The sequence below is a fragment of the Borostomias antarcticus genome (assembly GCF_949987555.1).
Source record: "Borostomias antarcticus genome assembly, chromosome: 23".
Taxonomy (NCBI): Eukaryota; Metazoa; Chordata; class Actinopteri; order Stomiiformes; family Stomiidae; genus Borostomias; species Borostomias antarcticus.
The window spans coordinates 7,414,908-7,438,961 of NC_140256.1; the positions used below are offsets into that span (position 1 = coordinate 7,414,908).

Below are 24,054 nucleotides of genomic sequence, written 5' to 3' on the forward strand. Positions count from 1 at the left end.
GACACAAGTTACTCCACTGTGGAACTTTAGACATTACACTTTAGACACAACTGCTATCATCATCTTTTGTGACACCTAAAAACTTTAAGAACTTTAAGAACCACAATCCTCCCTCTTAAGCACCTACAGTATAGTATTTTAGATTGCTATTCTTCCACTTTGCCTTCAGAACTAGATTATGCTCTTAGTCACCTGTTTTAGAAAGGAGATGCACTTGTGAGTTCTGGCAAGTAGTAGTACAGTACATTGGCTTTTCCTATGTTAAATGGTGTTATTATAAGTCACTTTGGATAAAAGTGTCGGTAATGTAAAGATAAAACAAGCCATTATTGTTATTTTTGCAGTAAGTATGGAGGAAAGTGCTAGCTACAGGCTTTGAAAATGACTAAATAGACTTACTGCAGTAAATTCGACCCAATCTTCAGTACGCATTCCATAAAAGCTGATGTCTTACACCCACTGAATCAAACACAACATGCCTCATTCCCACAACGTCTAATAGCACTTGGCACATTTTTTTAACCAAATGAATCAATTTGCTCTAGCTACTGTACCATACAATATCAAATGCACCAAGGGTTAAGCACTTTGTTTTGGTTAAACAAGCCTTTGTACACTGATTTACAAGGTAAACAATGTACACAGTACATGTAGAATTACGTACTGTACAGTAAGTTCACTAGCCTAGCCGTAGACCCCAGCATGAAACAATCACACACATCCTTTAGGACTGAGAGGTACAGCAGGATGAGAGCTCCAGAAGTTACTGGAGGTGCTCTGGAGGGAAATCTCTGTTCCAGCGTCCACATCCTCTAACCCCGCAGGATCATGAAGTGAAGTTAGCGTGCTTTAGGACGGCTAACCAACCTGGGGTGAAACGGAGCACAGATGGAGAGAGCCTGGGACGTCGAGATAAAGGAGGAGAATCGACGTTTTTTTGTATTGTGTAAATCAGAGCATGGAACTACAGTACAGTACTGGACAGCTAGACCCTGGAGGGTCATTCTCCAGTGTTGATACATCAACACTGTGTTAATGGCTTGGTCTCCTAGGACGTAGACAGCGAGCTGGGAGAGTGCTCTCTCTTCACTCAGAGAAACAACATGGATCTAGCCAGGCTGTACTGTGCGACACCCATGAGCTGGACAACTCTCCATGTGCAGCTCTACATAGGAACCTTTGAATATTTCATCAACCTGCTCATCTTCAGGATCAGACTGGATGGAGATTTCCTTGAGCCATTGAAGCACGTCGGTAAACTTGGAGCGGCCGAAGAGACAAGAGCAATTCTGGCTGCCGGACAGGAAAAAGAGACGCGCTACTTCACTCCGCACACAAAAGAGGAAAAAAAGAGAGAAATAAAAGAGGAAATTGAGCTCTTAGTGTGAAAGATGAGCTTGCCATCAACAGCTTGGCAGCAGTATGAATTAAGCAGCCCCAGACTCCGCCCCCACCCCCGCTGTGCCCCCTCGAAGCCCCCCCCCCCCTCCCCTCTCCCAATCCACCAGCTCACGATGCCAGTGCTGCATGTTAGGATGATTTGCCCCTTCATTACTAATTGATAATCGACGGAGAGGGAGACGCTCGTTAGCGTGTGTGTGTGGGGAGGGGGGGGGGTGGTAGTCTGCTGAATACCGCCGCTTCACACTGACATTTCCTGCCGCTGTAATGACTGTGTGGCGTCTCCCCCGATCGCTCTGCGTGACACAGAGTGCCAAACAGGCAATGAAGGCAGGTGAGGATGGGCCTGAGTTATGGGCCAATCTATCTCCGGCAGGAGATGTGCAGAGCAGACTGCTCGGGCTGGGAGGCAGAATTTGTTTGTCTGAGAGGAGGGCAGTCAGCTAAACACATCTGAAAAACGAGCGCTGCTTACAGCGGATTGCTGAGGGTCTCACCTCATTTGGTTAACAATCGGTTTTAAAAGTTGCCATTGACTCGACTGAAGCCATGAATACTAATGCATCTCCATCAATAATCCGTACTACTGGCTCACTCACAACCAACCTTATGAATTACATGCGCGTGAGTGGACAGGGGAATGAGCATAAAGTTCATCCCTCATGCACACCCAACAGGGCGGCACGAGGAGCCCGAACTCACTACCCCCCCCCCCTTGCCGAAGCCCACCTGTCAGCTTCAAGCATCAATTAGCCAATCACTCCCCGGGAGTGTGACACATGTCCAATCAGACATGAGGAGTCTCCCACATCATCCGTAATGTCTGCTCCTCATGCTCTACTTACCCCTTGACAGACCCCAGGCTCCTCCTGGTAGCCTGGCACCTAGCCGACTGCAGGCAACTGGAATAATCTCCAGTAATTGTTATTGACATACTGGAAGTAGGAGAGAATGGGAACGTTCTCCCCCTCCGTATCTCCCTCTCTCTCAAATTAACAGCCTGTAACATGCTCACAAAGCTAGGGTACTTAGCACTCCTGCTCTGCTCTCTGCTCCTATCAGCTAGGAAACAGAGACAGCAGGCTGAGTCAAGACAGGGGCACAGCACAGCTAGATCCTGGCAACTGCATCACTCTAATGGTTATTTTAGACCTCCTTTAAAACCAAAATACTTGACCCTGTTATAAATACATGGATGACTGAATCGATGATATCCCATATCAGCATTGACTTTTTGTTTTTCTTTCAGCTGATGCTTTTAGCCAATATTTGCGGACTGTAAAGCTGCCTTCATTATTCCTGGCTCATTGACTCTGCCAATTCCCTGTCTGGCCTCGGTCCATAGTTACTGTACACACACAGTTCTATATGCAGACATTTTCCAATCAAATGTTCTGCACCCTGACTGGCAATTCCCTTATGCAACACCTTGGTACGGTTGCTGCCTGTGTCATTCCGCGTAACCTAGAACATTCTATGTAACCTACAGTATTATATACTGTAGCTATAGTAACCGAAAACACTGACCTCTATGGGATGGTGTGTGTGTGTGTGTGCGTGGACCATGTGCACATCCTAATAAGAAGCTGCACAGTTTTTGTTGTCATGGGCCTGTGGGTATCTATTGCCCTGTCAGTCTATGGGTATCTATTGTCCTGTCAGTCTTGTGAGTATCTATTGTCCTGTATGTGTGCGTGTGTGTGTGTGAGAGAGAAATATTTTTGCGAGTGTGTGTGTGTCTGTGCATGCATGTGTGTGTGTGTGTAGTATCTCCATTCCCTTGGGCCTTCTCTATCACTACATGTACCTTTCATCTCCCCGATGTCCAGGGTCTCTATCTCTTAGCATTGTCACGATACCAAATTTATGACTTTGATACCAATACCAAATTTAGTATTGCAATACTCGATACTGAAACAATGCTTAAAACTGAAACGATACTGATTCGATACTCAATACTAGGGGTGTAATGGTATGCAAAAATCACGGTTTGGCATGTACCTAGGTTTAGGATTTGGCGTGAGAGAGAGGGGGAAAGACAGAGGCAAGTGACTGTTGATGTTTACAAAAGTTCATAATATGACTTATAGAATGAATACCACCTACTAGCAAACAAAACATGTTCAGTCACAATTATACTGTTAAAACTAAGATGCCTGGATAAAGATGCCTTTTCAAAGATGGCGCGGTTCAATAGGGCTTCACTTTAGATTTCGAATCCTGGGGGCCTGGATGCAACCCTATTTCGAATTCGGTTAGGATTTTAAATATCCTGTAGTGTGAGCCCGGCATAACGATTCGTATAGGGCTACTCCGGCTTGATTCTACTCAGCTGTCTTCAACATGTTTTGTGTGCACGGAGCGTGTGTGTGTATGTGAATTACGAGCAGCGTTGGCAGATATAATTATTGTATTTGTACGATAATTTTGCCCTCTGTATGATCAATAATGTCAAAAATCCCATAATGTACGGTAATTTGATTTTTGTGTGACAGTTGTAATCAGTTTAGTCATTAATTTCCCAAGTCCCAACAAGATCAGGATAATATGTAAAGAAATTGTAAAGAAATTTGAGTCGAAAATGTTGAGCTAGCTCAATACTTGAGCGATCTATGAAATTATGTTCTCTATGTTTCAGATTCATGTTACCGCAAATAGGGCTAAATATCAAAAATAGAACACACTGCTGCACTCTTGGACAGCATCAAATAGGCTACCCCATTAACAGGCACACCGGCATAATGCAGCCACAGACAGCGACTCACAGGTGGAGCTTGAACTTGAAGGTAAACCCAAAATCACACCTCAGTTTATATGTAATAGGATTCAGGATAAGAAAATATAGGCCTAATTTTTCCAAATAGTGAATAAGAATCAGATATTACTTTGGTTTACATAATAGAAAGATAACACACTAACACACTCAATGGAACATACTCTGTGGTGATTTTCTTGTCAGAACATCAGCGGACACCAGTGACCACTCCGTGAGTTTCTTGTCTTTGAAAATGAGAGTTTATGGTGTTTTTGTGGGATTTTCTCGATGCACCTATTGATCCATTGTGTGCATTAGCAGCAACAGGTCATATCTCGAGAGTGCAATGTTTGTCGAAACTTATATGATCGTAAATAACCTTATAACATGGCTTATAATGCTAAATACCAGACCTGTCATTTAACAAATTTGCAGTCCACCAGGCGCATATTCTCTCAATCACTTACACTGGACACACATTTGACCTACAATCAGATGTACAGGTCATCTCCCCCATGTCCAGGGTCTCTAGATGTACCTTTCATCTCCCCCATGTCCAGGATCTCTAGATGTACCTTTCATCTCCCCCATGTCCAGGATCTCTAGATGTACCTTTCATCTCCCCCATGTCCAGGATCTCTAGATGTACCTTTCATCTCCCCCATGTCCAGGATCTCTAGATGTACCTTTCATCTCCCCCATGTCCAGGGTCTTCCCCAGTTGCTCCAGGAGGTCGGCGCGCGCCGCGTTCTTCTTGTGCTTCTTGCCGTCGTAGTGCTGCTGCGCCATGCCCGGATTGTTGAACCAGGCGTTGCATAGCTGGCAGTAGCGGTCCGAGTCCCGGCGCTGTCTCGGTGACATCATGGGGGTCGTTTCCGGGGAGCTTTTCACCGGACTGGGTGGCACCTCTGAAAGGACAAACAGAACCGGAGGGAGAGGGAGAGGGAGAGGGAGAGGGAGAGGGAGAGAGGGAGAGAAAGAGAGAGAGAGAGAGAGAGAGAGAGAGAGACTGAAGTGAGCAACAAGCTTAGCTGTTTGGAAAAAGACAGACTACCTTTCAGACTGCTCAGTCAACTTAAAGTCCATAAAGTCTAATGTTTGTTAGCAGATGACAGGGCAAAATGTGAGGTATTAATGGCTGACTTTGAATCAGTCTGGTTGTGGCTATAATGAGCTGTTATGTCTTTCGTAGTCCTGAGGCTGATATCCTGCATTTTACTTGGCAAATGGGAGGAAAATATTTTGCTCTACTCGTGGCTGCTCGCTTGTGCGTTCATGCATGGATGCTGCCATTAACCCCCAAACAAGCATCTCGCCGCACGGACGGGAGCTCCTACACGAAACTGTGCTATTACATTAATCACTTTTAACACCCCACTGCTCGGCCCACCCTCTCCAAGTCAACAGTGCTCCCATTTCAGGGGAACAGATCCTGTTATGAGCCCCCAACGAGATGAGCCTGTCAGCATCTCACAGTGGCAGAAATGTCCACATTGTGACAGGAGAATTGGAGTGGTGTCAGTTTTACTGTACTGACTATTTCCAGCATTCCCTTCCTCAGCCTTACTCTTTTTAATGGCAGGTTGTTGTGATTCTCTGCACTCATCCTTGAGACTATTGAAACTTGAAAATTGAAAGACTCTCCTGGTTAACTGTCTACTGTTGTCAGAGTAGATGGTAACAAAACCGAGGCCTTGTGAAACAATGGGAATGTTAAGCGCTAGCTTTAGATGTGGAGTGCCTACTGTATATACAGTATGCTGAGCTACTGTATTGCCCATCCCACCTGTTTTTTCACTTCTGTCGTATGAGACAACAAAGCTCTAGCTTCAGACTGCAGCTAATACAGGAAATTAACTTCTGCAGCATAAAAGAGGATGGATGACTCTGAAATCAGGGAATTAAGTGGTTGTAGGTGTTCAGAATCAGAGCGTGTGAAATAAGCAGCGTATCGTCCGTGGGGGATGACAATAGGGCTGGGGGAACAAAGGTGAGGTGAATTATTCACAAAATGAAAAAGAGATAATTCCATCAATGTGGAGAAACATTTCCCCTTTTTCTTTGCTCAAACACGCTGATTCAAACTTTATGTCTTTAATTGTGTCTGCTTGTCCCTGGAAGCAAAATAAATGAATGAGTCTCACTTCTACGGGCCCTTGTTTTAATGTGATGTGTAATTTGCATTGGCACACAAGGCACTTTGTGTGATCTGCATTGCTTGTACAGTGTGTTTAGATACTGCAGAGAACAAGTTTGGACAGCGCCGACACTTTCACTGAGTCATCTGACATCTGAAACACGACCAGACATAACACAATATAATCTGCAATTACCCCCCTGCAGAGAGCCACTTCCCCATCACCAGTCCTGCTACTCATTTATAGTTTACTGCATAGCTTTATGTGACATACAATGCAGTAGATGTCACTTTGAATTCCCAGGGACATCTACCTCTGGATCGTGTTGGTATTTACACCCAGTCTGAAGTTGTTTGAGTTGGCCCTGCCAGTGCCCATCATTTTCTGAATAACTGAGAAAGGCTAGTCCACTGATGGCCTGCCTAGGTGTATAGTCCAGGACTATAATGAAGAGGAAGGCAGCAAGGGTGTACACCCTACCAGGATGTCAATCTCCTCACCATTGCCCTCTGGGGTCACCACCTTGGCTCTTGTACCACTGGAAGAGGCATGTATCGAGTTCAATGCCTTTTGAAATTGATAAAACACAGCACTGCTGTCAGGTTGTTCTTTTTCACTTCCTTGCTGATCCTCCTTAAGGCCAAGATCTGGGCTCCGGTGGTTCTCCCCTCTTCAAAGCCATTTTGGTTCTCTATCAAGTGAGGGTCGATGGTGCATCGTATCCAGGTTGTACATCTTCGCACTGATACTGATGCCTGACCATTGTCTTCCTGTTGTGACACCACGGACACCCGTAGCCAGCTGCCACAGGTGATAGTGCTCTTACAGTACATTATCCATCGGGCTGCACCCAGGTTTAGCGAAACCATCCATCATGTAGTGAAACCTCACAGTGTTTTGGGCCGTAAAGTAAATAATGTGTTTTTATAGCCTCTGACAGTTTACAAAGTAGGCTATTGCAACAGAAGGAAGAGAGATAATATTTATTTCTGGAATGCATTCAGTACTTGCCAGCATTGTACTGACATTCACATTTCCTGTATATATTACTCTTAAAGAGGAACATACCGCTTGCTGACAAAGGAACATTAATGCATCGATGATGTGCAGATTCCCTAACTGTGCTACTAAAGTAGTCCTTATTGGGGGCACACTGAGGCAAGAAGTTTATGCCAGTTCATGTCAGCCTAAGAGCTGGAAATAAAACACATTAAGTACCCCTGAAAGAAATATTTACACAACACAAACCAAGTTCTGAACATTTTCATAAACAATGCATGTTCAGAGACGCCAGGCGGGGCACCAGTAGCTGAGTGGTCACCATTACTCATCCTCAGTACATCTTCCCCTCAGGGTACCGTCTGAGGCCAACTGTAATCATAGCCAGTGTTCTGGCCTAATGTTCCCGCAGTTCTCCTAACAGCCTCATCCCGAATCCTTTACTCTCCTAGCTGCAAACAAGGCGTTTTTCCGTTCATTATCAGCCGACTAGTCCAACTCTGGTCTTTATCCTCACCAGGGGGGGCCTCGTCCCCATTCATCACTACTTCTGCTACTGAGGGGATAACTGCACCATTCTACGTTCAAGGTTCCAAGCTCATAGATAACTGCACGGCGGGACCTAAGCTCTCTTCCAGCATTTATAGCATCATTAGAGCCAAGGTGTCCCCCCCCCATGGTGGGTATTTTGGAGCTGGGGTACAGAGGTGCCAGTGCCGCCCCCCCCCCCCACCCCCGAAGGCCAGACGGGTGTCCACAACCCTTTTCAGTTGGCCCGTGGGAATGTATTGATGTAAAGGGCACATTAAAATCATGTAGAAGGCCATCAATTCTCCAGAGCAGATAGAAATATATTTATACAGTAGCTTCTTGGATCTGAGAACAACAAAGGAGTAGATACGGGTGGAGGGGTACCAACAGAGAGAGAGAGAGAGAGAGAGAGGATTTGTGACCTTTTGTAGTGAAGGATAGAGCAGTCTGGGTACTTTGCTGATTGTACAGAGAGTACAAAGAGACCAGAGGAGACAATACGTTGAAGAAAAGGATGCTTCCTCCTTGCATTTGGTGGAAATGGAGATGGGAGGCTGAGTTTGCTGTCATAGGGGAGCACAGATAGTTGAGGGAGGGGAGTGGGATGGAAGCTGCATGACTCATCTTTATGATGCCCTCTAATATCCTCTTCCTCACACAGTTTAAATCTCTAGATACATTCAATGCACACTTTAGTTTGGAGAAATGTGCTACATGTTCATTCGCTAATGAGCAAATAAACGAAACGGTCATAAAACAAATGAATATTGCTCACTTAAACTGGTGCGTAGATTCTGTTACAGCCAAACATTAGTATCCCTGGTTGGCATCATGTCTACAGCAGTAACTGGAACATGGACAGTTTTCATTTTGAAGACAGATGGTCTCCATTCATCACCAAGGTAGTGACGTCACAACTGCAGTAGACTCTCAAGTCAGTCTCTAAACGCTGCACACAGCTACTGTAGATGGTGATGTCGAAAGTCTGGCATCGCGAGACTACATCACAACAGGCTCCTTGATGATGGTCTCAGCCCTTCAGTTGAGTAGCTATTTACATGTAGCCATCTAGACACACAGTCATCCTGATTTTATGCTATTTGTGCTTTGATGAGATGTGTGCTGGTTGGTGAAATCATTTAGTTTCTTCTGCATGTTTGATATAATTAAGACAGTACATCTGGAAAAATATCTACATCTGAAGAGTTTGAATTGCAGCTGGCTGTGGTTAGTGGAAATTGCTATTCAAATTCCATTCTTAGTGGAGATGAGTTAACATTCATACCCAGAATAGGCACAATTACCCTGAGGGGGTGCATACATGTATTCAAGTTGCACTGTGAACCAGTTTGCGTAGAATAAAATTAAGCAGGAGAGAGGTTGAAAAAGGACATTTCCTCTTCGTTCCCAGGATGGATATGTAAATAAGCAAAACGGCTACATATGCTGGAATCATACTACATTTAATTTATATGCCAATTGAAAAACAACATCAGTTCATATTCCATTAAAGGAGAATTACCTTTTCCCAGAATGCTAGGTGTGCTTTCTGTGGCCACAGAGGGCCATGCACAATGCATGTACAATGGTCTTTGAGGGTGAATTTATGAAATCTGGTGAGATTCCGAATCGGTCATCAAAAAGAAACGAATCAAAGCTCTCTGACTCCAGGCATCCTTTCCAACAATCGGGCCCCTTTGGGCTTTATACCCCCTTCCCCCACCGTACAACTGGGAAAACTAAATATTTTTATAGAACACTGCACATTTTCACCTTTCACCTGCAGCGAGACCTGCAAGCTGTGCAGATTCTAAAATACAAACGAGCAAGCTCTTCTTTTCGACATTAAGCCCTACAGGAGGGCTACCCTGCCCTGCTTCAGCCTACAGCTGCAGTATATGGAGACATTGGTTTGAAGTTCTGTACATACAGTGTAGTGTTTGGAAGTTGAGCTGTTGAACCTAAACCGTTCAGTTGCTGCGTTCATACAGTAGATGAGATTTTCTGTGGCTATTTACTGGAAGTGAAGCGCGTACCTACTGTAGCATTCCCACAACCTCTACTGCATGCTCTTGAAAGCACTTCACAGTAATCTGGATGCAGTTCTAAACCAAGTGCCAGGATTTATTTCTGATGTGTTTATTTATTTAGGATGTATTCCAGCATCACGCTGGGAACGACATTCAGATCTCCAGCTATTGTGCTTATAGCCAACTGAAGTTTGGAGACAGGCCAGATATTTCCAATGTAAGCTGGCAACTCTGCCTCAAAGAACACGATTAGCCAGTTGGGGAAATTACAGGACATATAAGCGCCTGTGTTTGTATATGAATACTAATAGCAAATTAACTATTCATTCATAGCTAGCAGAGTCAAACATTAGACTGCTCATCATGCTGCTCATCATAACCCGATTCATCTACAACAAAGAAATGTCCATGCAGTATGTATGCTCACTGAATATGCATGTTCATATTTCCACAGCAATGGCTTCAAATGAAAAGTGCAAAATCTTCCCATATCGCTTGTGTGTAGAGACTCTGCTTCAGAGCCATGAATGTGTGATGTCAAAAACAGAGGGAGAAAGGAAATAACGGATTTGAAAGGCACCCTTCCTTCCTCTCTTTCCACTGATCCTGAGCTGTGTGCGGATGAGGGGCTCAGGATTTCACCTCTCCAATCACAAGAGATCTGATATTACAGCACCTCTAACAAGGGAGCCCGGAATAAATTCTAGATGGATCAATGGTGTCCTGGAAGATGGTGTCAGGGTTCTGGCCGTAGGGATGAGAGCAGGGCAGCGGCCAGCCTGGGCCTCGATTCTTCCTATTGGCTGGAACAACAGGGTTGTCCTGGGAGACCAGCGAATCAAAGGGAATGCACTGGGCCGCTCTACTAACGGCCGTTATGTAGAAATCAATAGCCCGGCTCCCCTGATGTCCTGGATTTATCTTACTGACGTTTTCTATTTGCCGTGGCAGCAAGCCTGACCTCTCGCAGTACCACGCTTGTGTCTGGAGAGTGCAGACGCTGGTGGAAGTCTAAATCCTCGGTCTGAGGGATGAGAGGCCTGTCTTGTTTAATGCCCTAAGTCGTTTTTTGTCATGAAAGGAAAGAAGGGTAGTATGTCGAATGTACAATGAGGAATAGAAGGCTAGTCACTGTCATTTGGCGTGATAAAACAACATGACTATATCACAGTTACAACATCCATTTTAAATATCCCATTCAAATGAATGAGCCGAGGAAGGCACTGTAACCCTCTCTCCTTGATTCTATCCAAACTCCCTGATACACTCCTCGGTTGGAATGTGTGCGCAGTACCTACCTACTACTGCGTGGTAGAGAAAGAAAAAAGGGACTACATTATCAGTCAGTAGTCTTGTGTTGTGGGTGTCAGGGTTGGGAGCAGACAGGGCCTGTTTTGGCTGGGCGTCAGAGTGATTGATAGCCGTGTCTAGATCTTCCTCTGTGGGACCAGGGACTCCACCGTTATGAACCGTTTGCCACAGATGGCGTGGTTAATGATTGGATCTGTCACGGGCATGGGGAAGGAGAGACAGGAAGTGGCACAACAGGGATTTCGTCTTCTAGCCGTTTAATGAAAGCAAAAGTTTGGTTCGGTAATGACAGAATTAAAAACTACTCAGTAGTTGCTCAATTGGATTTCAAACACTGTAACCACGTTCCTTACTGTAGTTTACAGGTGATGGACAGGATGCGTATCGAGCTGCAATGTTTGAGACATACAGTACAATGTGTACATAGCCCAGCACAACCACAATCGAGGCTGTCACAACCTCCAGTCCAGTCAAATCAAGCACACATAAAATGAACATCAAGTACACTAGGAAACGACTGACTGATTGGAGCGGTATACTTCCTGGCTGACTGGGTAATTCCCCTGGGGCAGCGCGCAGTGCTGGGAGGTGATGTCATAGTGTTGGAGGTGGCGGTGATGTGGTTCACTCTGCTGGGCAGCAGTAGCTTCGCCTCCACCTCTCTCCTCCCCTCCTCTACCTAGCCTCCTCTCCTCTCAACCTCCCTCTCTCCTCTTCCTCCCCTCCTCTCCTCTGTCAGCCTTGACACGGAACAAAACAACCATGGGCACAAACAAACAAACACACGGGTATCACTCCTGCCATGGACGCTTCTGAGGAGTGCTTTTTTGTTTTTCCTTTGAATCTAGATATTTTCCCCTGTGAGACCGAGTCATTGCAGCGCACACACAATTCCTACCGAATTCTTCACTCTTAGTTTTTTTGTGGGTCAATTAGGGCCGAGGGCGAGGTGGTGAGAGGGGACACTGATGTGCAGTGAAAGGGTGACAGCAGGCCTCCTGCACGACGCTGCCCTCCTCCCCTCCTCTCACCCCGGCGCTGAGGAAGGACGGACGCGTGGAGGAGGAGGAGGTGAGCAGAGTGTTCCTGAAACACGGGCCCCTCTCAAAACAACAACCGCAGGCTCCGACTGCAGCCCCAGAAATCTAGAACCCATAAGTCGCTTTGGATAAAAGTGACTGTAATGTAATGTAGAACCCAGACCCATTGTTCACAGATGCACACAAGCAGATGAGCGCATTGCAGGGTACTGTAGTTCTTTAGGACTTTTATTATAACAGTATTACTAAATGTACAGTGTTGGTGGCTTTCCAGCCAATAAGATGAATGCAGTCTCCACGGACCGAACAGAGGTTAGTCTACGATGAAAACGACAACGAGGGCTTCACAGAGGGCTTCACGCCAATCAAAATGTATATATATATAAATATATATGAAAATGGAACAATAAAGAATCCCCAGACAACTGTGACAGGAAACTGTGTCAAGCATGGAAATGGGTAGAGAGAATAAACTTCAAAAATATAAACATGTTTCTCATTCTGTCTTTCCTTCTCTGCACACAGATGTCTCAGGTGTAGGGATTGGAGGAGTGTTGTGGTTACATAAGTGTACTAATCACTACCCAAATTTCCCCTGTGACCAACTTTCATTATTCTCTCGATTGGCATTTGTAAACAGATTGAAGGCAAGCAGCTGCCGAGGTTCACGGTAGTGGCCAGACTTTCTTCACCCCAGGTGTGGAGCAGACTAATTAAATCAAAAACAAAACAGCCCACTGGAATAGGGACGTCCACCCCTGTTTACATGCTAGCCATGCCATATGAGCTACTATCCAAAAGGCTCCAGGCACCTGTTGCTCTTTAACTGTCAAAACATGATCTGTCTGATTTCATTAGAGTCACTTCCTGCTCCTCACAGCTACATTAGCATGCGGAGGAGTGTGTTTAGGTCTTGGTGTGGATTCAGGCAATACGTTAATTACAGTACAGAGCTTTAGACCTTTTTCCTCTGACCGTAACAACTGAAGCTGGAATGAAGCTGAGACAGGGAGAGATAGAGAGAGAGAGAAGGAGACTCAGAGAGAGAACAAAAAACAGAGAGACAGAGAGCAAGACAGAGAGAGAGAGGGAGAGAGAGAGAGAGAGAGAGAGAGATAGGGAGAGTGGAAAGAGAGGGGCAGAGAGAGAGACAGAGGAGAGGCAGAGAGAGACAGCTGAGAGGCAGAGAGAGAGAGGAGAGGCAGAGATAGACAGAGAGAGAGGAGAGAGGCAGAGAGAGAGAGGAGAGAGGCAGAGAGATGGAGGCAGAGAAAGAGAGAGAGAGGCAGAGAGAATGAATGAGATAGGGAGAGAGGAAAGAGAGAGGCAGGGAGAGAGAGAGAGCGGAAAGAGAGGGTCAGAGAGAGAGACATAGAGAGGCAGTGAGAGAGGAAAAAGAGAGCCAAGAGAGAGAGAGAGAGAGAGAGAGAGGTAGACCCAGAGTGTACTGTTCTGTATGTGAACACCCACCTTTGGCTGTGATGGCCGGCTGTTCTCCCAGCAGCAGCTTTAGTCTCTTGGCGTGGATCTTCCCCTGGTAATGTGACTGAGCCACCACCGCTGAGGTGAACGACATGTTGCACAGCGTGCAGCACTTGTTCTTGTCCACATCGCCCTCCTCACTGCCCTGGAATGACACACACATACACACACACACACACACACACACTTTTAGGCAACTAGGCTATAAATGAAACATTAAACCATAAATGACACCGTCATGACATCTCTTTGCCCGAAGAGCTTTTTTAAACCCTAACTCTGATGTGGTATAGAAGCAGACACTTGATATACTGAGCTGAACCAAACATAATTTTCTAGAGAAAAATCCTTGAAGGAAAACTGTCTTGTGACCCATAAATACTGTATCGGGCCTGTAACAATTAGGCCTGTAACAATTATTGTTAGGCCTGTAAAAATTATTACATAATCGCCAAACCGCAATTTCATGACATAGTTGCAATTAATTTTTTAACCGCGACTATGCTTTTTTTTTTCCTTTTATTTTAATTGCTAATGTTTAGGCCGACCACTAACAGTGTACTATTTCATAATGGTTGCAGTTCCAGACAGTGGCTGTTGTGTTTGATACAGTAGGTTCTAGAAGCAAGATAGTTAACTAACTAAGCTAGCAAGTACCTAAACCAAACCAGAGGCTCTGGTCTGGGAGCTGGGACTCAACCCTCCTCTCTGCTCAGGTCATAGCTCTCTCTCTCTCTCTCTCTCTCTCACTCACTCTCACTCACTCACTCACTCACTCACTCACTCACTCACTCACTCACTCACTCACTCACTCACTCACTCACTCACTCAAAATTATTGGCCTTTGTTGAAGTGTTAAAAATTCAGTTCAATACATCAGTAGCAAGAATAGGCCTACTGTACTGTAGCTCCCCTGTATGTTTTTAACATATAAAACACCACCGCTCTAGAACCCTTCTGGTACCTAGAAACCTCCCACCAGGGCATGCTTTGCAAGCGTACCCCCTAAAAAAAGAAAAAAAAAAGGCACTAAAAGGCACGCAAGTGCATTAGGTCCTCCACTCAACGTACAAAGAATTTTTTTTTTTTTTTTGACAATTATATTGTTAATCGCTATTATTTCTGAGACAATTAATTGTCTAGAAAAATGTGTTATTGTTACAGACCTAATCAGTGTTAGCCAAAAACCTCTCGTAGCATTCAGTGCTACTACAGCTACAACTACATACAGTAGTCAGCAGTATAATACTGTACATCGCCTAAAAATACACAAACCGTATGTGTGTGTGTGTGTGGGGGGCTGGTGCTTATGTTACTATAGCAGATGTACATTGAACATGTCAGTAAACCCCAACAGTCAGATAAAGAGAACAGTTTGACTCATAGGAAGAGGGAGATAGGAACCGTTTGAGGGAGAGGAGAGCAGAAGAGAAGAGAGGTCAGGTGAGGTGAGGTGAGGTGAGGAGAGGAGAGGAGAGGAGAGGAGAGGAGAGGAGAGGAGAGGAGAGGAGAGGAGAGGAGAGGTGAGGTGAAGAGAGCAGAGGAGAGGAGAGGAGAGCAGAGCAGAGGAGAGGACAGGTGAGGTGAGGTGAGGTGAAGAGAGCAGAGGAGAGGAGAGGAGAGCAGAGGAGAGGGAGAGGTGCGGAGAGCAGAGCAGAAGAGAGGAGATGGAGAGGTGAGAGCAGAGGAGAGGAGAGGGAGAAGTGAAGAGAGGGAGAGGAGAGGAGAGGGGGGTGAGGAGAGCAGAGGAGAGGAAGTCAAGTCAATTTTATTTATAAAGCACATTTACAAACAGCTGTGGCTGAACCAAAGTGCTGTACAGATAAAAGCAAAAGATATAAATACAAAAGCATAAGAATAGTGCAAATACAGATAAATGCAAAGACACAGACAACAATATAAAATATAAATAAAAAGTGCAGCATATTACTAAATAATGTAAAAGGAACTAAAATGGCAATAATTGGAAGGAAAGGGGTGTGGTGACGCAGGAGTTCGGTCAGATACCGATAGGAAGAGAGGAGAGCAGAGGAGAGGAGAGGAAGGGATGAGAGGAGAGGAGAGAGAGAGGAGAGGAAGAGAGGAGAGCAGAGGAGAGGAAGGGATGAGAGGAGAGGGAGAGGAGAGCAGTGGAGAGGAAGTGATGAGAGAAGAGGGAGAGGAGAGGAAGAGAGGAGAGCAGAGGAAGGGATGAGAGGAGGGAGAGGAGAGGGAGAGAGGAGAGCAGAGGAGAGGAAGGGATGATAGGAGAGAGAGGAGAGGAAGAGAGGAGAGCAGAGGAGAGGAGAGGAAATGATGAGAGGAGAGGGAGAGGAGAGCAGAGGAGGGGAGAGGAAGTGATGAGAGGAGAGGGAGAGGAGAAGAAGAGAGGAGAGCAGAGGAGATGAGAGGAGAGGAGAGGAGAGGAAGGGATGAGAGGAAAGGGAGAGGAGAGGGAGAGAGGAGAGCAGAGGGAAGAAGGGATGAGAGGAGAGAGAGAGGAGAGGAAGAGAGGAGAGCAGAGGAGAGGAGAGGAAGGGATGAGAGGAGAGGGAGAGGAGAGGAAGAGAGGAGAGCAGAGGAGAGGAAGGGATGAGAGGAGAGGGAGAGGAGAGGGAGAGAGGAGAGCAGAGGAGAGGAGAGGAAGGGATGAGAGGAGAGGGAGAGGAGAGGAAGAGAGGAGAGCAGAGGAGAGGAAGGGATGAGAAGAGAGGGAGAGGAGGGAGAGATTAGAGCAGAGGAGAGGGAGAGGGAGAGGGAGAGAGGAGAGCAGAGGAGAGGAAGGGATGAGAGGAGAGGGAGAGGAGCAGAAGAGAGGAGAGCAGAGGAGAGGGAAAGGAGAGGAAGAGAGGAGAGCAGAGGAGAGGAAGGGATGAGAGGAGAGGGAGAGGAGAGGAAGAGAGGAGAGCAGAGGAGAGGAAGGGATGAGAGGAGAGGGAAATGAGAGGAAGAGAGGAGAGGAAGGGATGAGAGGAGAGGGAGAGGAGAGGACAGCAGAGGAGAGAGCACAGCCTTGCACCGGGGGATGGATGCTGCCATTCAGTAGGGTGTGGAGGGGAATGCTTCAGGCAGTGAGACACGGACTCAACCTTCCCACGCTGGTCCCTTTTCCCTTTGTCTCTTTAACAACTAGGTTTAATGTCTCATGATATTGCTTTAATAATTTTTTTTTCTTCTGGTGTACTGGAAAGATCGTGAATTAATTTCCTTGACAGTATTAACAAAGTATACACTATACAGTATGCAATTATATGCAATGTGTGTGTGTTATTATTACGCATGACTCCAACTGTGACATGTTTTTGCATGTGTGTGTTTGTGTATGTGTGTGTGGGTGGCTGGGTGCGTGTGCATGTGTGTGTGTGTGTGTGTGTGCATACATGTGTGTGTGTGTGTGTGTGTGTGTGTGTGTCATCTCCGGTGCGTTGTCCCCCAGTGCCTGAGAGGACGTGGCGGGGGAAGTCATCTGGTGTGCACACTGCACCGTGACAAAAGGCGGCGCTGTCAGACGCAGCCACTCATTACATGACGCCGAGGCCGAACGCAGCGCTGCCTCTCTCTACCGTCGCCGCGACGCTGGCGGTGCTCGCTCCTAGTTAGCACGGGGGCCGCCGCCAGGGCCGAGCCCAACGGAGGCGTCCTCGATGGCGGAGTGTGTCTGTTGACCTCCAGGGGTGCACGGAGAAATCCTGTGTTTTACTGAGTCCTAATGTGGGCCGGATCAGGTTCTCTGTCTGGCTAGTGAGAGGGCGATGGACAGACCCTCCCCCCTCCTCCTCACTCCCTCTCTGGCTCACTGTGCATGCTTGGGCAGTACAGCACCGTGAGTCACTCGGTGACTTACAGTAGCCTACACCGCTCGCCAGACACACACACACACACACACACACACACACACACACACACACACACACACACACACACACGCACCACCTCCGTCCTTGATCCTGTCCTTCAGTGATTATCTCTCTCTCTCCCTCTTATTCTCTCTCTCTCTCTCTCTCTCTCTCTCTCTCTCTCTCTCTCTTCCTATGACTTACTCTTCCCTTCCCTCCCCCACCTCTCCTCCATGGATAATGAGCCCTTCCAGGGTTTTGCATCCGTTCAGGAGGGATAAAGAAACATGCCACACAAGACTAAATAAAACAGAAGATGAAACATCACATCAGAATCGGACGGAGCAAGTTTGTAAAGGAGACTTAATTAACAATAGAGGTAACTCTACTTGCCATCTTTAGTAGAACATTGGAGGAAGCTGTTCTATGGTTTGCATTTGCACATACTGTGCTATACGTGGCACACTGGGTGGCACGTACCAATACATCAAACGACACACTGGGGATATATGTGGAAAACGTGAATTTGTTCATGGGGATAATGTGTAAGTGTCAGCAAAAAGGGCTGCATTGTCTTGGAAAAAAAGCAAGCTTGTTGTTGTCAAACTCCAGCCCATGAGTCATCTGCAGTAAAGAGACATAGCTTTTACCATATCACAGAAGTCATGTATCATTAGACTTCTCTGTAATCTGGCAACGCGGAAAATAATTGCAAGTTCTGCATTGGCGAAATGCACAATACTGCTGTGCTGCACTTTGCCAGCGTGTTGCTGAGTGAGAGATATAGTAAATGTACACGGCATCTCAGCAGAAAGGGCCGACGTTTCATTCCAATTCATGTGAGGCATAATCAAAATAATCATTTTCATTTGCAGGCAGTAAATTCCCTTTGCTGTCAACGCCCAGCTGCATATTTTCATCTTGGTTTAAAGCCGCGCAGCGTATCCAAGAGATGTGTCTGTGTGTGATGTCTCACTACACTGGATCTCTAGACGCGTGTCGCCTAATTTCCCGTTCAGAGCCGCATCAGAACCATTCCGGTCTGTTTTGGGGCCGGGGAACAGTAATTTCCCTCCCTCCAGGCAGAGGGAGGGAGGGAAGCACAGGGCAGCTGAGTGTAGGGGTGAAGCACACACACACACACACACACACACACACACACACACACACACACACACACACACACACACACACACACACACACACACACACACACACACACACACACACACACACACACACACACACACACACACACCAGGAGGAAAAGATGATCTTAATATAGAGTGGGGTGCTGCGGTCTAGGGCTGCCAGGCAGGCCAGGCCAGACAGAGGCACGGTGTGCAGGGGAGAGCTAAGCAGCCCAGCCTACATCACTGCTGCTCTCCTTTATTTATTTAACCTTTATCTAACCAGGCTGGTCTCACTGACATAAAAAAATAGTTGGTTCCTCGTGACGAGACCTGGCCTAGAAGAACGACGGTTCGGACAAGATGACACTCTGAGCGTCACGATGGTTCAGACGAGACGACACTCAGCCCTTCACAAGAGTTCAGACGAGACGACACTCTGACCTTCACAACAGTTCAGACGAGACGACACTCTGACCTTCACAACAGTTCAGACGAGACGACACTCTGAACTTCACAAGAATTCAGACGAGACGACACTCTGAACTTCACAAGAGTTCAGACGAGACGACACTGACCTTAACGACGGTTCAGACAAGACGACTCTCTGACCTTCATGACGGTTCGGACGAGACAACACTGACCTTCACATCGGACGGCAGCCGGAGACAGGGAGGAGGCCCACCGATGGAGGCTCCCTCTGGGGATGGACAGAAAACCCTGGGATGCTGGGAAACGCTGATAACCCAGGGTTCACAGCTCCAAACTGAATAGGTGGGAAAGGTCTTCTTTCTATTCACGGTGTATTATTTCCAAACTGGTTCGAACGCTGACATTGCGAGAAGTGAAGTTATCCAGAGTCGGTGTGCTTTTATACAGCACTTAAAACGGTACACTTCGGAAGGCTGCGCACACATTCTAACTTATTTCTACAGATAAACAGAGGGTCATAGCACTTCTCTTTAATCCCCATCCAGATCATTCTGCATTGTAAAGCTAATGAGAAACAGCTGGTCCACTGCGGTCGCCGCAGCAGAGGGACTGACTTTGAATATATTCTGATTGGTAATGCCAGCTCTGTCAGATCAGAACTACAGAGCTGCTCCACTCATTGCATAGTCAGCTAGTTTAATTAGCTGCGAAACGCAAGCTTAATGAAAATGAATTATGACTATTTAAGAAAGTTACTCAGAATAACACTCTTGGGTGGAAAGTGTGAGGACAGCAATCTCAGGCAGCAATGCCCAGATGGACCACTTCAGACTAAGCTGTCATTAGCGTAGTGGAAATGAGATTAAGCCTAATGAATACACACAGGCACATGCATACTGTACATGCACACGCACGCACACAGACACACACACACTCCTGCAGCAACATTCCTTCCTCTACTCATCTGCATGTCCAGTTAATTTGTTAATGTGTTTGTTGAGCATATCTATCATCGGTGGCAGTGACATAGAGGGTTGCAACCAGCAGTGACAATTGTGCTTATCCCAAGTACAGGTCTCCAAACATTCGTAGCTAACAGTCATTCTTATACATGTTCATCATAACAATATGATGCTGATTAGCTACACTCTGAAGGAGGTGAGCAGACAAGCTAGATATATGTTTGTCATTTATACCTGTCTATCGAGCTACTTACTCAAAATTCCCAAAATAAACTCAAAACACAGACAAGATGGCTTGGGCACAAGGCCCCTAGGAGTAGATACTGTAAGTCAATGGTTGGGCTTAAGCAATTATCCCTCTCTGAAAATCACACACAGAGTAAAATGGTTATAATCAGTTACAATATTAATAATTATTATATTTGGTGATCAGCTCTAAGGACTAAATTTACCAAACTAAATTTAACACACACACACATGCACGCAATCACGCCGCACACACACACACACATTTCAACTGGGAATGTTATAAACACATACAGTAAAGAGCACCGGTGGCTGTATGATACAAAGTCAGTGCCCTCACTGCACCGATTCACTTCTGCCTTTTTTTGCTCTCACAGAGGGTGGGGAGGAGATACTGCAGCAAATAAAATCAGATATCACCCACGATTATTCAAATGACAGTTGAGGATAGGGCTGCACGATTATGACAAATAATGCTCCCAAATAACCAAAATGCTCCCAAATCACGGACGTTGATCCGTTTATTGCTACTAACTCACTGACCTCGTTTTCGCTCACTTTTTCACTACTCACGGCTGCGGGTACTCTTGTGACACTTGTCTTGACCTACTGCTATCTGTCTTCTCAGTGAAATTGCTACACACAGCGCACTCAGCGGGAACGCATATGATTGGTCAGACAGCATAAGCGCCTGTGATTCGTCCGTGTAGTCCTAGCACACTCAATTCAAAGCAAAATGATTAATCAAATTAATTGCGGCCTTTTGCGATTAGTCCTTTTGCGGAGGTCATAATCGCGATTTCGATTAATGCACGATTAATTGTGCAGCCCTAGTTGAGGACACGTCTAGATTGTTCTTCCGCTGTGAGGTGGGGGACCACATGCGGCAGATAACCTTTTCCGTCTCCATATTAAATAAGGAGCCATCTCTCTCAACCTTTGGCATGCTGGGAAATTGGTCTGCACAACCATTTTCGGGTTACCTCAGCTACAGCATTACTATTAAACGGTTCATTACACTAAGATACACCTCTCTGGGTAGCACTCACCTCATTCCTCCTGAGATACAGCTGCCAGCAGGTCAGCTAAGTGTTTCTTCAATCTGAAATCACAACCTGATGGAGCAGGCATTGCAAATTAACCCTCACAGAGAGGCTGGATGTATACCAAGAAGATGAGGAGGAAAAATGAAAGAATTTAGAAGAAACAGGCATGACACTCGAAACCATTTCACCCTATATGACTACCCACAAGAGTGCTAGAAATTGTTTTGTCTTCTTCTGTATTACCATAGCCAAAGCACACTAGCTCTCTTGTTCAAAAATGGACAGTCACTGATACCCATAACTGGAGCAGTCTTATTTCATAAACCTGCTTTTCCACACACAGTACTGTATCTCTACACTGCACCATCCTATCTTCACCACCCTAGTACTGCACAGTAACTATAGCTCTTTCTGATGTATCATTGTCATAGGTGGTTGGTGGTCAGTTAGCCTCAACTTCCAGTTTCTGTACACAAGCTACTTACTGTAGAACATGGTAAAATCATGTTTCAGATGTCCAAGAAGGTTTTTGACTTCTGTAAACTTCTGCGTGTATTGTCTGTTCTCGTGTGATGCTGTGTGGGGCTAGGCAAGCTGCCCATGTCTGTTAGAGATGGAGTAAAACCCAGCCCACATTATTCCAGCTACACTCAGTTAAACACCTCACTCACTGGCAAGCAGACATGCAGAGTCTGGAGATGGAGATGACTGGTTTCTGGTCCGTCTCAGTGTTGACAGACACCAGAAAGAGCTGTTTCCACACCGCTATTCATATGCGTGGGCACTTGTGTGTGAGGGACACTAGGCCAATAGTCTGGGCCACAGTCATCTGACCTCAGCAGCTGGACACAGCTCTCCAGTGAACGAGTAGGAGAATGAAAAGCCGAGCCCTGTAGATGGTTCCCACCAACCGTACAGGAAGAGGAGTTTGGTTCAGACTCAGACAACAGAGCTGTTGAGTAAAAACAGAATCAGGACAAGCTTCCTCCCCACAGCCACCAGGCTATTGAATGACTGAACAGTTGATGAGCTGAACTCTCAATCAATCAATCACGTTGGATTTATATAGCGCACTTCATGATACCCAGAGCGCTTTACAGAGTCCAGTATTCATTCAGACACAGTCATACCGGTGGTGGTAAGCTACATCTGTAGCCACAGCTGCCCTGGGGCAGACTGACAGAAGCGTGGCTGCCAATAAGCGCCTACGGCCCCTCTGACCACCACCAACATTCATTTACATTCATACGTTGCATGTCTTTATGATGGAGGACTCTAGACCGTGGGGACTACAGGAAGTGGGGCTACATCTCTTGTACCATTATTGAGTGTTGCGTGGCATTAACCTACTGTATATTTATCTCTACGTCTGAGTTTGAGTTTAATGTATAGCTAGTAGCATGACAGGAAAAATTTCCATACAAATGGAATAAATTAGAATGTATCGTATCTGATAAACGCAAAGGGTTACAGGACTTCGAACCAGTAAATCAATCAGGCCGTGTGTAGGGACAAGAGAGGCGTTACAATCAATGTCGTCCTCCCGGCACATTTGCATTTCAAACATGCAACCTCCTTTGCAGCAATATCTAATTAGAGAGAGCAACAACGGTGTAGATGGATGGTGTTATGGGCTTTCCAATGACATGTCTCTGACCTGCCTCCTACACCAAAGTGTAGGTGTGTATGTACCCCCCCCCCCCCCCCGTGTGTATGTACCCCCCCCCCTATTCTGCTGTAAATAAAGAGATGTGTGTGCAATATGCTGGATATTGCTGATGGAGAAGTCAAGGCAACCGAGAATAAGACCGCAGTCACGTCTTGTTCAGTCAAGGCAGCCCAGAACACCTGTGCCATCACCAATCAGAGTATTCTCTTTTTGTCCGTGTTCTCTCCGTGCCCGAATGCCCATGGAGACCAGGACAATCAAACAGAAAAAAGAGAATTCCTTTAAACGCTTATACGCCACCGCACACATTAGGTGTGCCACATGCAAATAACTGCATCAGAGCACACCCACTTTCACTCACTCACTCACTCACTCACTCACTCACTCACTCACTCACTCACTCACTCACTCACTCACAGTACACAAATACACACACACACACAGTACACTAATACACACACACACACACACACACACACACACACACATGGTACACACACAGACACACACACACAAACAAACTTTCCTTTCTCATGAACTGCAGTTACTGTGTGCCTGTGTTCTGGAGCTGCGGTGAACAGAGGACCTTTTGTGTTGTCTACTACCAACGCAACTACGCAAACATGCAGTGTAGCACCTGGAAATGCCAGAGCAGAGCAGTAGGTGCAGCCTGTGTGTACCAGCCCTGTGCTAGTCGCATAGCAGGGAAGCAGGGGGACAGAGCACAGACTGATCAAACACAAACAACCAGGGAACGACAGCCTATTAAAATCCCCCGCAACTTCCCTGCTTGTAATTGTGACTCCAGCGAAGCTTCACAGTCAGAAAGTGGCGTTTTTTTCGACGATTCCGTGAAGGAAGCAACAGTCATCTAGATGTAGTTCCCCTGTCCAGGTAGGAAGCAGAGGAGTGGGCTAATGGTCCTCTGCTGCGCCGCTAGCCTGTCTCCTTCTCATCTCTCTCTCTGCAGGTGGATGCCTTCTGTCTCTCCCCCCTCGGGGAGCATCAGCGGAGCAGGCAGCAGGCTACACAGCTCTACTGCAGCATCCACATTCAACAGAGAACTG

At 46.3% G+C, this 24,054-nt stretch overlaps 1 protein-coding gene across 1 annotated transcript in view; it reads right to left on the minus strand.

The window, feature by feature from the left end:
- The window catches only part of LOC311324623 (zinc finger matrin-type protein 4-like), a gene marked incomplete at both ends in the record, with an annotated part of 64,139 nt that overhangs the window by 13,423 nt on the left and 26,662 nt on the right, over positions 1–24,054 (minus strand). The window contains 2 exons of the mRNA XM_084457120.1: positions 4,843–5,064; positions 13,676–13,832. Of these exons, the coding sequence (XP_084313246.1) occupies positions 4,843–5,064; positions 13,676–13,832 (379 nt within the window). The remainder of the gene's footprint in view (positions 1–4,842; positions 5,065–13,675; positions 13,833–24,054) is intronic.